The sequence below is a fragment of the Glandiceps talaboti genome, chromosome 9, assembly GCF_964340395.1.
Source record: "Glandiceps talaboti chromosome 9, keGlaTala1.1, whole genome shotgun sequence".
Taxonomy (NCBI): Eukaryota; Metazoa; Hemichordata; class Enteropneusta; family Spengelidae; genus Glandiceps; species Glandiceps talaboti.
The window spans coordinates 21,067,585-21,084,925 of NC_135557.1; the positions used below are offsets into that span (position 1 = coordinate 21,067,585).

The 17,341-nt window shown below is 35.4% G+C and overlaps 1 protein-coding gene across 3 annotated transcripts in view; it reads right to left on the minus strand.

Moving 5' to 3' along the window:
• Positions 1 to 7,755: 7,755 nt before the first annotated feature.
• Positions 7,756 to 17,341, minus strand: part of LOC144440243 (ubiquitin carboxyl-terminal hydrolase 25-like) — a 31,657-nt gene continuing 22,071 nt past the window's right edge. For all 3 annotated transcript variants that reach the window (XM_078129568.1, XM_078129569.1, XM_078129567.1), the window contains 6 exons: positions 15,750 to 15,964; positions 15,096 to 15,280; positions 14,550 to 14,711; positions 13,152 to 13,275; positions 12,408 to 12,600; positions 7,756 to 11,477 (listed from right to left, as the gene is read on the minus strand). In XM_078129568.1, coding sequence (XP_077985694.1) covers positions 11,284 to 11,477; positions 12,408 to 12,600; positions 13,152 to 13,275; positions 14,550 to 14,711; positions 15,096 to 15,280; positions 15,750 to 15,964 — 1,073 coding nt within the window. In that variant the 3' untranslated portion in view covers positions 7,756 to 11,283. The remainder of the gene's footprint in view (positions 11,478 to 12,407; positions 12,601 to 13,151; positions 13,276 to 14,549; positions 14,712 to 15,095; positions 15,281 to 15,749; positions 15,965 to 17,341) is intronic.

Consider the following 17,341-nt stretch of genomic DNA (forward strand, 5'->3'; position numbering starts at 1 on the left):
TCAAAAATGTAATTACCTTATACATTTGTAATAAATTCATTATTTGACACAATCACATTCACATTTAATATAGTCGATTTCATATAGTCAGTTTCATTTGTTTGACAATTTTCGTGTGATATACAGGTTTCATGTACACTTTGAAAATACAATACCATAGGGTACATTTAGCTTGGCCGCGAATAGCCACAGATTATCTATGCGAGACTTGTGTGTATTCACTGTATATTTTCTATAAAGGTGAATTTTTATTGTACGAAGTATTCCTAGAATTACAATTTAGTAAGTGTGTATTTTAAAGAGACCATTTTAAACACAATGGTTTGTATATGAATACCTTTCTTTATTTTACACATTTAAGTGTATTTAAAGAGTTTGATTAAGAATATTGTCACTTTATTTCTCTTAATCAAACCATTGATAATCATCTTCAGATGAGTTTACTACAAAACCAGAAAGACAATAGAGTTTCGATTTTTTAAGTATAATTCTCATACAACGTGTACAAACAAAATACAGACACTGATAGCGTGAGAGCACATGAAATGTTACATTTTATCTCACCTGTAAACCCAAAATAAACATGTTCGAATCTTCCTTGTTTCATCCAACAGACAGTGACGTTGATTTGTGTTCGTAGTGAGACACAATGTATCATTTTATATGCTTATGCGCTATATAAACAGTCTCTGTATTTTGTTTTATGTGATGTTCGAGATGTAGAAATATCGTACCGCATAATTGAAACTCTATACTCTGGTTTGGTAGTAACATCGTACTGCATAATTGAAACTCTATAGTCACTCTGGTTTGGTAGTATTATAGTTTTGGTTTAGCATACAATATATTCAATATTTTCAAAATTACATTAAATTTGTTATTAATTGTATTTTTTTTAAAAATTTTCTTAAGTTACTTCAAATTTTAAATACATTCTGACAATGATTTCAATATTGTTTGTATACTTCTGATCTTGTATTCGGCAGTCATCTATAGATTACTTTTAATCTTATGTAACTTTTTATTGGAAAGTTACCGTGTAGTTTAGTAATAATTCTCTTTTTAGAAATTAAATTCAGTTGACCTCTAATCTTTGATAGTTTACAACTAACCTTGTCATCAATTGCAAGCAGCATGTATTTAATTAAGTTGTTAATTACAAGCTTAAGTTACTATGGTTACTATGGTGAAAAGGGATTAAGCTTTTATTCTGGGGTTTAAATTTGACTTTCATTACGTTTGGTATAATTTTTCGAATTTTTGCATTTTACAAAAAAATATACATTTCATTAGTAGATGCAAACTTGTACCACCACTGAATTTAAGCATCCACATGATTAGACTATCTCACAGTACAACAAACGATGGCTACGATACATTTTATGTTTTTACATTTACTTTGACCCAACAGCACGCGCCCTCATCGGTTAATAAGGCCTGCACAAATGTTCGAACTCAGGATGCCATGCCATTTCTAATGAGGGCGCACCATACAAGGAGATTGGTCTGGCTGCTTGGTCATAGTAAATGTAAAAATAGGCAAACAAGTGTTGGCAGTGAGCGAGTCTATCACATAGTGACAACTCTACTAATAGAATCAATTATTGATTTATTCAGCTTGTAATAACTATGTGACAATCATCTTTAATAATACACAGGTTGGTATTTTGATGAAATCCTTGGAGTATAGTTTAAAGAAGTTGATAGTCGAGTTTTGTTTTCCTTTCCATTTCTAGCTAGCATTCAATAATATTGATAAACTTTAAGAAATTCGTGATGCATCATCCACTGCATGATAAACCTACACAGTTGTCATAACTTTAATATGAAACTAAAAGTTGAAATTAATAAGTCAAATATGTAATTAAATGATTCTGTTGTTCAATAAAATCAATCAATCAAAAAGTTAATCTCATGTTCATGTTCACTGTGTTGAATAACATTAACAAGTGTGTGTGTGTGTGTGTCTGTGACTAAAATTTGAAATGAGAGCGTTTAGTTTGAAATGTATGCCAAATATAATTAAAGAGGCTGGGGGAGGGGGTATATCTAGTATATAGTATATTTTTCATGCACTCCTGATGTTCTGTACAAAGTTATATCTAGCCTGAAAAACTTTGGAATCACTTGATTCAGGGCCCCATGGAGTTGATGTTTAATTGCCTTTAACTGTAAATTATAAATGTACACATGCTATGTTTACATTTGGAATAAACAGTTGAGTAATTGTAATTGTAGTTATAGGCCGCTATATGATGACATTCCATAAGCAGTCCAGATTCTATATAGTCAATGTTTTCGAACACTTAATTAATGAAGAAATGCATTGAAAAAAATGATGAAATCCTACACCATGGTATCCGATTTAATGAATTTAATGTTGCACAGGATATGTGTAGCGTTCAGTTGCGATATACATGATGCCCCGTATATCTCTATAAAACATACAAACAAACAAATGAATGAATGAATGAATGAATGAATGAATGAATGAATGAATGAATGAATGAATGAATGAATGAATAAAAAACTTACAAACTGACAGACAAACAAAGATTATCATGTCAACATATGTTAGAAATATATTCTATGCAACTTCCTGGTTACCATATATCAATGTATGATATGATTCAACAAAGTACATGGAGTGTGTCTCCAAACTTCTATCTCTGAAAAGAATGGGTGCATCTCCATCTATTCAAACTTTGACTATAACAAGTTCTAGTCTGTAAACTGATCATAAACAGTAAATCAAATGACAGGTGAATTACTAGAAACCATAGTCTAAAAGGTGGACGACACCATCCCGAAATGAATAACGCAACAAACAATTATTATATTCTTAAAACGTGCTATGTTGTTATAACCTGGTTGATTATCGCTTATAGTAATAAAAACACAGGCACCACTAACAAGAATAGGTAACAGCTTTATGAAAAATAAACGTTGAGACCACGGGGTAACCAAAAAGTCTTCAACAAAATAAATGAATACGTACACTTTCGTAAGGAACAACATGAGTGGAAATAATATGGTATTGCTTCGATTTTCTAACACCAAAACAATCATCCCAAGATTACACGGAAGGCATAGCAAAAATGATGTTATTCGTACGTATGAGACTGTGTTGAAATAAAATATCAGTTGATAAATATTTTGAAAGATACAGACCAATGCTAATGGTATATGGGAAATGATAATACGGTGAATTCCTGCCCGTTCATTCCAAATCACCATGAGAAGCAGAGCCGAGTCAAATGAAAACATTAAGCCAAATAACAGCATCTTAATAGCAAAAATGTAATCCATAGAATACAAAATGAAAGTCACAGGTTCGATGCTCGACACCAGTGCATAAATTAAAGGAATACCGTATGACAAATCTTTGTAGTCAGTTTCTATAACGAAGAACAGTATAAACACAGCAAATAACATATTTCTTATCCAAAAGACAATATTACTTATCCAATACATTAATGTGCTTGTGCCGTAAACTCCTACTTCAGCAACTTCGAAAGAAGATGATAAAGTCATTCTGGTTTCTGTGACAACTTTGATAGAAAATGGTGATCCTTGTATTATCTCATCTTCCAGCTGGACAGTAAGTTGGTACGTTCCGACTATTTGTCCATGTAGAGAGAGATTACATGTCCCATCTTTGTTATATGTTGCCTTTATGCATCCTAACACTCCGTCTGGTTGACTGACCCTTGCTTTGACTCTATTGCATGGAACAGTTTGTCGATCTACATGTATAGAAACAACTTGAAACTCAATACTTTCACCATGTATGACGTTTGTAAGGTTCTTAAGAATTCTTAATGTTGATACACTAGCATGCAAGTTATCACTCTCCCAGCTGGTGTCCGCTAAATTTACAACTTGAATTTGAAATGGTGACCCGAGTATCACTTGGTCCCCAATTGTTATGGTAACGTCATAGATTCCCACAATTTGTCCACAGATTGTCACATTGCAAGTCCCATCCCTGTTGTCAAGAGCTTTGATGTTACTGGGAATTTTATCGGGTTGTCTGATTTGAGTACGAACTATATTACACTGTATTGGTTTAATATTTGAGATACTTGTGACTAAAGTAACTTCAGCAGATTCCCCAACCATTAGTTCTCCAGGGACATTGACGATTCTAACCTGTGATATTTCAGTTTCATTCATTATTTGTGTTTCCTGCAAAACTTGAATTTCAATAGGAGTCTCTGAAAATAATTGATTCTTAAAGACCACTGTTAAATGATACAGCCCAACAATCTGACCGTGTACAGTGATATTACAAGTACCATTTCTATTGTCAGATACCTTTGCAGACCCAAGTATTTTATCAGGTTGTTGGAGTAATGCTTCAACGTTATCACATAAAATTGGTCTTTGAGCTACGTTACTTATTAGTATGTCAATTGCATCACCTCTGTTAATAAATTTCGGAATTGAAGTAATCTGCAGATTCGATATGCTATCTAACCAGACACCCTCTCCGTCCGAGTCATCCACAACTTCAACCTCGAAGTTTGACTCAAGAATCCGACCCTGTTCATCCGCTATGGTAATCTGGTATTTCCCTAGAATCTGTCCATGTAGTGTTAAGTTACATGAACCATCTTTGTTGTCTGTAACCTTTGCGTGGCCTATTATTAAGTCTGGTTGCCTGATAAATGTGTTAAGTACACTGCACGGAATACTAGTAGTATTGTCATTGTGGTTATAAGAAGTTATATTAAGGTCAACCATATAACCCCTGAAGAGTGTATTGGGGATATTTGCAATGCGTAGGCTTGCATTTTCATACACTGAACATTCACTCTCGAGTTGCTCGACAACCCAAACATTGAAGGGGGATCCAGGTATTGTAAAGCCAAATATTTGGATATTGATCATGTATTTCCCGGTCATCTGCCCATGTATTGTCACATTACATGTCCCGTCTCGGTTGCCGATCGCTTTGAGGGTGCCAATAACGTGGTTGGGTTGTTTTACTGTAACTTTCACATCATCACATGGACAGGGATGTCTGATAACTCCATCGATGTTGCTTAGCAACAGCGGCACAAAATCACCCAAACGTACATACTGTGGGACTCTTTCTACCTTGATGTCATATGTATCTCTTTTCATAGAAATTTCACTTTCGACATGAATTTGGAAAGGTGATCCAGGAAGTGCTTGGTTTCTTAGGTTAACATGTAATTGATACTCGCCTTTCATCTGTCCATGGATAGTTATATTACAGGTACCATCTAGATTGTCTATAATCATACCCTTCCCTGTAACTAAATCCGGCTGTCGTATTGTACCTGTGATTTCTTGACAACTCAACGGATGTCCACCTCCATCTCTGATGAGCAAATGTGCAGTTTGTCCTTGAGAAAGGACGCTTGGAAAGTTCCCCATTATCACATTATCAACCTGAACATTTGTGTCATACGACGTTAGCAGACAAAGAAAGCAACAGAAGAAAATCACTATACAAAGACGGAACATGACATTTTTAGTGATATTCGTTTCAAAAAATTCAACTGCGATATGTTTCCCAGATGCTTTCAAACGTTTCTCTGTGTTTGTGACAGTTTCGAGTTTTCCGATCATACCCTGATCTTCTGACGGACTAAAAGTGAGGGGAGAACGGACAGTTGTATTTCCAATGTCACCAGCAACCAGGGCTTCCACTTTGGCAGCTGTTGTTTGGTGCAATGCCAAGAGTTGGTACATATCTCCGTAGTACATCACTGACTCCAAATAAGAACACATGCTGACTATCTGCCCATATCTGATCTCCAATTCGTCTAATTCAGTTTCCAATATTCTTTCTCTTGCAGCGCACTCGCTTCGCAGTTGTTTTGATAATCGTTGCCCTTCAGCCTTCAAAAATTCCATTCTTATTTCTACGGTCTCTTTCACTTTCCTGGTTTCCCTTTGACACTGCTCTGCCATATTAACACTGTCATCTTGTGTAGACACCTTGATCCTGTCGACTTCTTTTGCCTTCTCTCTTAGTGACCAGACAAGATGCAAGAGCTTTTTTGATTCCTGGGTTAGCATTTCTTGTATATCATTGTGGGAATGTTCTGGACCACAGCGTTCAGTGTGGACACACTCTGAGCAAATGGCTTTTTGAAGGTTTACACAGAATAGTGTTATTCTGTTGGTTTGGTGAATTTTACAATAACCTACTCGTTTATTGGAGCATGGATAAGCAGATTTTGCAGCCTTATATTCTTTGATTGTACTTATCTGATGTTCTTGACTAACCTTGGCATTTTTGTGTACTTCAGCACAAAAACCGCAACATTCCTGTTCACAATCAATACATATAGAGTCTGCCATTTCTGTTTGACATAGTGTACACTTGCCTTCCATCTCTTTAATGTCTGGTGTAGTCTTTGGCTTTTCAACGACGACTTGAGCGAGTGATTTCAGGTATACATTTGTCTTCAGTTGCGAAATACCTTCGCCAGATAACTGACAGTCTTCATGACACAGTGGACATTGTAAACTTCCATTCTCTGCTAGTGGAATCAAACAGCCCTGACAAAACGTGTGGAGGCATGGCAGTATCTTTGGCTCTGTGAACCGATTATGACAAACACTGCAAGACAGAAAATCCTCTCCAACTTTCTCTCCTTGTTTATACATGGCAGCTTCTGAAGATGCCATATTTTTTAAGACACGAAGTCTTGGTCACGAGCAGAAATTGTATGCTGTTCCAAACCTCAATCTTGCCACGAGACAACTGTGTACAGTATTTTTTTATTTACCGTGTCTATACACTGCACTGTTGTGTTGACACATACTGGCCATTGTGAATCTCCCTTGTTCATATTACACAACAGTGAGTCTTTGAGTACTCTATGATTTGTTATTTGTTGTTATAAGTCGCCATGACAACCAAGCTTTGCTTCAATGGAATCCACTCATATTGAAAACCGTAGACTTTCTTATTAAAAATACCGTCATTGTACCTCTGAGGCTTGGTTCTCCTTATATTTGTCCAGGTCCAGACGAACAAACCAACGTGTTGATTGTTCAGATAACCTTTGTGACATGGTGCGTGCAATGTGGACTTAGGCGTCAAGTGATTGATAGGAACTGAACTTGTTACCATAATGTTTCGTACCTTTACTTTCTGTTTGGTATACTTATGGGGCATGTAGTAAAACGGTGTGTTACCGTTCCCTTCTTTCTGTTTTGTTTATTCTTATCTATTGTTACTTATTACCAATTCATTACGTATTCACATGTACATACATACATACATACATACATACACACACATACATTTATACACACATACATATATATATATACATACACACACATGCACACACACACACACACATACATACATATATACACAAATACATACATACATACATACATACATACTTATATACATACATACATGTCTGCACACACACACACACACACACACGTTCACCTTAGTACATGTACAGGTCAGGATACGATATTTACACATGCTAAATTATGTTGCAATATCAAATGATCACACTATACAACATTACTTTACCCACAACTCCCTCTGATCTGTCTGTATACTATTACATGTTCACCCACAGGTGATTCAATACTGTTCAGGATGTATGCTAGTATGTGTGAGTTACTGTATCTAACAAAATATTTTCAAAAAACAAATATTAAGTTACAGCTATAGTGTAGCTTTAACACATATCCACACAAACACACTTGTTTTATTTACAAAGCCAAATGTTTTTTATTTCAGTCTTCTTAACATTTGCATGATTGTACACCCAAAAAAACAAACAAAAAAAACTACACGATACTGTGCTCCTCAATTGTGTAATGCACTTATACAGTAAAGAGTTAACATGTTTTGGCTATTTACATAATTTTTGATATACAGGCAAAAAAACACAAAATGGTGGAAGCAATGAAAAGACTATAATTTACATAAAACTAACGTTGACTGAATGAATGGCAAGTTTTCTGTGTGCAATGATTTTTCATTTCTATATAAAAAGTCATTTTTGTTACAAGTGTAATTTTTGTGGACATTTTATGCAAAGTGAGACCCAATCCATTTTCTATGAATGACAAAATAACTAGTGTCGTGTTTACAACACAGTACTTTCCAATGTCAATCTTATTATTAGATGTAGTGTGGTGGAAAACTGTCTTTTCATTGACAACAAAATTGCTTTCATGGAAATATGTATCTTGACATTTGAAAGGTAAACTACCATGGTAATCATGTCAGTGATATATTCCTACACTGTGATTGGCTGCTACTTACATGTGACTGACAACATCTGCTTATTGACCAATCAATCAAAACATATCCTGAAATGTGATTGGTTGCTTCATTCACATGTGACTGACAACATCTGCCTATTGACCAATCAATCAAAACATATCCTAAAATGTGATTGGTTGCTTCATTCACATGTGACTGACTACATCTGCCTATTGACCAATCAATCAAAACATATCATGAAATGTGATTGGTTGCTTCATTCACATGTGACTGACTTCATCTACCTATTGACCAATCAATCAGTACATATCCTAAATGTAATTGATTGCTTCATTGGCATGTGGTTAACATCATCTGCCTATTGACCAATCAAAACAAAGATATCCTGGAATGTGATTGGTTGCTTCATTCACATGTGACTGACATCTACCTATTGACCAATCAATCAGTACATATCCTAAATGTAATTGATTGCTTAGTTGACATGTGGTTAACAACGTCTGCCTATTGACCAATCAAAACAAAGATATCCTAAATGTAATTGGTTGCTTCATTGACATATTGTTAACATCATCTGCCTATTGACCAACCAATAAATTAATAGATATCCTAAATGTCATAGGTTATTTAATTCACAGGTGAATGAAAACACCTGTCTACAACTTATAAACAGTTCAAATTTTTAAACTTGATATCTAAAATGCTAAATAAAAGAATTGTGCGTGGCTATAGCTGAAAACAAATTGCAAAGTATAATACACTTTGAATAAGTTATGAAATTCAAAAGTAACATTAAACATGAATAATAGCTTTAGTTGAGAACATGTGTTGACAATTTATGCATTGTACACAACTAAACATCTACCGGAAAATGTCCTCCTCTTAACCACACAAGTTCCTTATAGAAGAGAGTATATGAAAATAATGTCTTTTATAAAACTGTTTTGATATACCCATCAGTGATTCGCTTAGATTATGTCAGGTGGTATGGACTATTGACCCATAGTGACCTCAATTTGCATATTTGGGCACTAGTCACATTTAATTTTCCCTAGGGCAATATTCATGTACCACGTAAGTCTTATTGGTGGTTTGCATTGACTGCTGCAAGAAAATAAGAATGTGATGTGTTACAAAACACATTGCCTGGTCATACTGGGGCACTAGTATACACACCATATTAATCCTTGTGCAGTTATGTAGCAACTTTTTCCGTCGGTTTTCAATCTTGGAATTAGTTGGTACATAACAGCCCTTGAGGTAATCGACATCTACGGTACTCATACCCTCATAGCAAGGCAATAAGTGTATATTATTGACCTGGTGATACTCTGTAATCTCTGGACAAGTAAAAGGAATATATAAAAACATATTAAGCAGAGTTTGATTGAGCTCATCTAGTTTTCATCATGTATGAGAGTTCAATGATGAAATCCAGTTAAATACATCCCTTTTTACATATAGAGATTAAAATAAATCTGTGAGCTTTTCTGACATACTATACATTTTTCATGTTTTGATAGACATCCAACACAGCTATCTGAACAATAATTTGACTTAACTAATTGAACACGGCTGTTTAACTGGAGTTTCAGATGTTCTAGTGGACACAATGAACAGGCATAAGCGAGTTGTATTTACATTTGCCAGGACACAGAAGTTATGAAACCATAGATAAATCAGTATAGCACATCCGTTAACTGTGGTCTTAGGCTGGGAGAGTCACAATGATCTATCTCATCTTACCCAGAGTTCACAGTGGAGAAGAAAATGTCAACAGATGCACTCAGAAGTATTTCACCTTATGGTGTATATTCATCATGTGTGTGGATATCTTGTACAGGTTAAAAGACATACAGACATGATCACCATTAACCTGGCAAGACCCTGTTATAACTGTGGTATGTTTGGTAGGACGTCCGGACATGGGGTGATAGCTTACTATTACTACAACTGATTGCATCTATTGGCAGTCGCAAAAATGGTACAAAAAGACAATTAAAATATACAAGAAAGTGATATATATATAAAAGTACCAATTAAAAAAAAGTAAATGCCCTTACATGTCATCTATCATCAAGCTCACACTCACTTTAATTGCATCATCTTGCCCACAAAACAAGCTTTATACTTTGTAGTGCAACTTTTTATTCACATTCATTTGACATAAGTAGGTCACAAATGTTGTTAACCCTGCATGTTTATGAGGGTAGATAACAGATGCTGTTGACCCTACATGTTAATGAGGGTACATCACAAATGTTATTGACCATGCATGTTAATGAGGGTAGATAACAGATGTTGTTGACCCCGCATGTTAATGAGGGTACATCACAAATGTTATTGACCATGCATGTTAATGAGGGTAGATAACAGATGTTATTGACCATGCATGTTTATGAGGGTAGATAACATATGTTGTTGACCCCGCATGTTTATGTGGGTAACTCAGATGTTGTTAACCCTGCATGTTAATGAGGGTAGATAACAGATGTTGTTAACCCTGCATGTTTATGAGGGCAACTCAAATGTTGTTAACCCTGCATGTTAATGAAGGCAACTCACAAGACGCTAACTGTACATGTTTATGAGGGTAGATCACAGATGTTAGTGAGAGGAATATCCCTCTTCTATTGACTGTGTACTACTAGTAGTATTGTGAATTACTGCAGCAGTCACTATCATCACTTGTAGTAGTCGGTGTATTTGTAGGATCCATATGAATAAAGTCATTCAAATTTCCAGAAGTTTTGAGTTTCACTTTGGCTGTTTAGTGTTTGCAGTAAAGTCCTTCAGAGGAGCTTTAGGTGTTAATGTACATTCATTGACTTCTTGGGACGATAAGCAGCATCCATACAAGAAGAACAAGAGCACTGTAAGTGTAATAGCAATATATAACAGCGCCATCTAGTGTTGACATTTCACAAGAAGTAGTTTTACATAACTTATGTTTATTCCCAACCCCATCTGTGCAATGCTTCTCCCCTCCCATCTAACAAAATCATATCACTGTGCTAAAAGTGTGTTTACATCTACTGCTATGATGTCGCTGTCTTGTTATTAAAGTTGTACACTTCACTCTGCATGACGGTCGTCATGATTTCAGAGTATCTTTCACCAAGGTCATGTGACTTCCTCATTCTTGTCATTGTAGGCGTCTTAAGGTTACAGGCATCGACTGAGACATCTATAAGTTTGGGGAGAAAGTCCTGGAACTTCTCCTGGAGGGACGCTGAAACAGTATAGGTAAATAAAAATTGGTTAGGAAAAAATATGACATATACACAGACATACAGACACACAAACTAACACTACCATAGTCCACCCTTTCATCTTTATTTACTAGTTTTATTTCCTTGTCCCATTAATAAAACATGACAATATATATGTCACCATGATGTCATGGATGTGCAAGATTCTCCAGTGCTTACAGACTTCGTAAGGTAGGAACTATGAGCAGCCAAGGTATAATGCCTATGTGTATGCAGGTCAAGTACTAAGGCAAAAAAAAAATTTTTCTGGTTAGTGTGCACATCACTTAAATACCCTTGTGACTGTCTTTTTTGTGTGTGTTTGTCCAGCCCATGCAGTCTGCAGATCTGGGGGAAACACAAAAATAACCCACCCTATTTCAAGGAAGACAACTGCAGAGCCAATCATGAGCAAGCAAATGACATCTGCCCCCACATACCCACTTGCTCTAAAGTACTAAATAAAAAGAACAGTAATTGCCATAAATAGTAGATTGAGTGACAGGTTTCTTGAGAATCCCCCCCCCCCCCCAAAAAAAAAAAAAAAAAAAAAAAATTGCATTGTCGCAACACTTTAGGCAGAATGTCCTGACCAGAAGATTTTTTTTTTTTTTTTTGGCCTTACATGACATTACACGAAAGTATTACAGTGTACACATTAGTAATGTTCTACTTAGAATAATTTCAGAAGGCTCCTTCTGATGTTCTTAGATTCAAAGACAAAACCATCTTTACAGAAAATGAAGTGGTTTGGAGAATGTTTTTCATTTATACCATGGTTATTCAGAAAGTGTTTAGCATCCGCCATCAGTGTATCAATCAATCAATCAATCAATCAATCAATCAATCAATCAAACAATTTATGTAGCACCTGAATCCATTACTCAGAATGTAATAAAGCTACAACTTACCATTAATTTCCTGTCCTAGGAAACTATACCATCTATCTCTTATGTCCTCTGCTGCAACATTATCTTCAGCATATATGGACGTTGATAAGACTCCTAAACATGGCACTACATATTCTTCTATAATCCTCAATGCGTCGTCAGCTTCGTTTGCTTCATCAGATTCAAAGGCCTGTGCACACTGATCATTCACTTGCTGAAAGAAAGATGATGAAAATCAGGTAGATAACAGATGTTGTTAACCCTGCATGTTAATGAGAGTAACTCAAATGTTGTTAACCCTGCATGTTAATGAGGGTAGATTGCAAATGTTGTTAAGCCTGCACTTGCTGAAAGAAAGAAGATGAAAATCAGCTGATCATACCACCACGTATGGACTTTGGAATTCATCATTCTGATGAGGATTGTCGACCAAGACAGATCGAAAGCTCAATGCTAAGAAAACCATTGAACTGCTAGTGTGTTATCTAACCTTTGTAAATCATTTGATCTACTAAGCTGATGACCATTTTTGGTGATCTTTGGAATGGCCTTTATAATGGGAAGTGGTGTCCTGCTGTTTGCAAAACACCCTGTCGAGTTTTATGAGTGAAATCTATCTGTACAATCAATTTAGTTGAACTAGTTAACAAAGGCGATTCGTACACTTTCCCGACCGGCCCTGTAGTTTTCTTAAACAAAGTAATAGCCAAGAGTTTATTTATCAAGTTAGATGCTAGGAAAAATCCTAACAGAAGTTGTACTCACCAACAAACACTCTCTCCTGTATACCGCTATAAGTCTGTCATCTACTGAGTAATACTTATTTTCTCGCTTAAGAGTTGCATTAAACTTGTAAGCATATACAAAATACGGCAGTGCTTCCACGTAACTAAAACAGAGAAATATAATTTGTAACATCAACATTGGTTTCTAGAGAAAGATATAGCCCTGGCAGTTCTTCAAAATATGCTTTTGAGAAAGATGTAACCCTGGCAGTTCTTCAAAATGACGAGAGAGGATGCATCAGTCTACCAACAAAATCAGTTTTGGAAAGGAGTATTTTGTTTTACACTTGGTATATCTGTCAGTGCACACAAAGTGAGCAACAATGTTTAAGTACTCTGTTAAGTACTCCGCCTCAAGGAAAGAAAGTACACATCACGATAAATTCATGTTATCTACCAGTTGGCTCAGCTGGTTAGAGCACTCTGACTAGTGTTTAGGGGACGTGGGTTAATTTCTCCACGTGTCAATTTTCTTTCCTCATTTATAACAAATTCAAATTAGTTTTACTCTGCTTGTAGTGTTCTCTGCACCTGTAAGTGTGGCTGAAAATACTGCAAGCATGAGTGCATATACCCTTGAGTACCCAGACTGGAACTCTTGTGGCATGTATGGGGTTCTGTTATTATATAACATGTGTATCTAAAACAGCAAATTTCAATAAAATTCATACAGTGGGAGCTTGTGATTTCATGTGCAGTGAACAACTGTGTCCTCATTTGTATATCATTTGCATGCAGGTATGCAATAATGTTTTCGGTATTACACTGCAGTGAAAATACCATTAGTATGCGCACCCACCAGTATGCACACCCACTAGTGCAAGTAATCTCTGGTATATATATGTAATAATACCACTAGTATGCACACCCACTAGTGCAAGTAATCTCTGGTATATATATGTAATAATACCACTAGTATGTGCACCCACTAGTGCAAGTAATCTCTGGTATATATATGTAATAATACCACTAGTATGTGCACCCACTAGTGCAAGTAATCTCTGGTATATATATGTAATAATACCACTAGTATGTGCACCCACTAGTGCAAGTAATCTCTGGTATATATATGTAATAATACCACTAGTATGTGCACCCACTAGTGCAAGTAATCTCTGGTATATATATGTAATAATACCACTAGTATGTGCACCCACTAGTGCAAGTAATCTCTGGTATATATATGTAATAATACCACTAGTATGTGCACCCACTACTAGTGCAAGTAATCTCTGGTATATATATGTAATAATACCACTAGTATGTGCACCCACTACTAGTGCAAGTAATCTCTGGTATATATATATATAATAATACCACCTGTATATGCACCAATAGTGCAAGTAATCTCTGGTATATATGTAATAATATGACTTACTTTTCTTTATTATGAAATGATTCTAAACCTAAGACAAGTAATGAAACTGTTCTTCTAAATGATAAATAGTCTTCATGCCATCTCTTATATCTCTCCATCTCATCATTAGTTAATGTCATAGAGTCCATTCTCTTTAGGGCAGCCTTCTTAATAGATTTGCAACTATAAAAGGAATGCAATCGTCATAGTGATAATGATGACATCACATATAAAAACATGCATGTTGTACTTTAATGCAATTAATGCCATTTATTAAGTCACTCAATCAATCAATCAATCCATTCAGTCAGTCAGATAATCAATTATTCATTCATTCATTCATTCAGTCACTCAGTAAGTCTGTCAATCACTCATTCACTCGCTTGCTCGCTCACTCACTCATTCAATAAATTGACAAGTTGTAAGTATATAGGTATGACAACAAAGTTCAGATGTGGTGTACAGTTTACTAGAAGTCTGTCAAAGGTTTATATTCGTTCTGATGGAATTAGCTGTATGAATTAATAGATTAGTAAATATATTAAATATGTAAGTTATCAACATTACCTGTTATCAAAAGTTAATCCTTTGAAAGCAAACTGTTCAAATATTGTCCTCTCAATAACATACATAGGTGCGTTATCCTTAATAAAGTATATAACACCACTTTTAAGACGGTAATCTTGTTTTGGATACACTTGGTCCAATTTGTCAGCCAGGTCATGAAGTCGTTGATACTCATCTTCATAGGCCTGCAAGTGAGGAGACAGAATATACATCATAATGACTAGATTAGGCCTAACAGAAAGTGTGTGGTTTCGATTACGCTCAATTTCAGAATAGGTAGGATAGGTAGATTTTTTTTTTTTTTTTTTTCATGTGTGTCTATTTCAGGTAGTTATTCGGTGTTTCCAAATGGTCTCTGTGTTATTGGTTTCTTCTCATCAGATGTACAGCTATAACAGATTTATATTGTCTTTTCAGGTTGATGTTAGTTTCTGAGTCCACTATTTCTTGCAGCCTTCACAATTTTTACTATTTTATTATTATTTTTTCAAATATGTAAAAAAAAAAGTTAAGGGTCAGCAGTGAAAAAACTTGGTGGGGGTCGGGTAACCGGAACCAAACCATTTTTTTGTTCTCTTTATTTACAATATCAGTTTCACAGTGTGCCTGTGTAAAGCCTCCAACTTACAGTAAATCTATTTAGTGATTTCTCACCTGTGCAAGTGCTTCTTCTGCCCCTGCCTTCAAGTAGATGTTCCGAACTCTCTCTATTGCCAATGTACTTCTTTCATATGTAATTTGGTTGTGTTCAGTTTCCAGGCCAACCGTTGATGCTGGTGGACTGGGTGGCGGTGCATCTGATATGCTAAGATGTGATGCTGGTGATGGCGGCGCTGTCTGTGACTGACCTACGGCTGTACCAGTCTGAGCTGTATGCAAATTACATGAAAACAAAAGTGTCATATATGCAATCTCTGCCACAGGGGGCGCTATTACGAGTTGCTGGTTATTCTATATATGAGATGTGATCACCAGATTCTGTGGTACATATCATATGCAGTAACTGCTATCTATGTCAAAAAACAAGAGAATGTCACCAGCATCTTAATTCAAACTATCATAATATGCAAGAGGAACTGAATGGGATTGTAGTTCTCTCCATATACATAATATCTATCATATAACGTGGAATCAAACTCAATTGTCTAGAAATAAAAAAGAAACGGGCAATCATTTGGCTTCCCTTTCAAAGGAATCTTATTCTAAATAATTTCAAAATATTAATGTCAGTGGTAAGTACACATGCCTCTAACACTTTGTTAATTTAACATTAATAGTAAGAGCAGTTTTTGGGTCTTTAATACGTTTCATTTGGAAACCATCGTAACCTTGGGTCATCCAACTAAAACACAAATTGCATGCTGTTGCTATTGACAACTGGTGGATAAGAGATTTACAAATGAAATGCATCCAGAAGTACTTGTCATATTCAAATGGAGTTTTTTGCATCAAGATGGCCATCATTTTGGTAAGGAACCTAGTACAACACAATTAATTTGGGTAGATTTTACATACTTACCAGCTATCAGAAAATAACTGAACCACCTACCACCCAATATGGCAATTTATTATATGAGTTTCAATTTCACAATGGTTATATCAATTCATTGTTTATTCAAAAATAAGTGTATTTAATTTTCATAGAGTATCGTTTTATGCATAAACTTTGACTACTTTCAATTAAGAATGGTCAATGGAATGACAAACTATGACCACATTTAGTTCAGTTTTATCAGTGAAATAGTGACAAACTTTGAACACTTTCAGTTCTGAGTGGTCAATGAAGTGACGAACTTTGACCCCTTGCAGTTAAGAAATATCAGCGTAATACCGACAAAGATTGACCAGTTCAGAATTATCAGTGGGATACATGAAATGACAAACTCTGACCACATTCAGTTCAGAACGGTCAATTAAATGACAAACTCTGACCACATTCAGTTCAAAATTACCAGTGAAATAATGACAAACTTTGATCACATTCAGTTCAGAATTACCAGTGTAAATGACAAAATCTGACCACATTCAGTTCAGAATTACCAGTGAAATAATGACAAACTTTGATAACATTCAGTTCAGAATGATCATTGAGATAACAAGATTGAAAACAGATCACATCAAAGCATTAAATTGACATTGTTAGTTTTTATACTAAAGCTGTATACATACTAACTAACTAGATTAAGTTACTAATTCAACTCTGAAAACTATTTATTCTAAGTAATCAACTGAACACCATGCTTTCA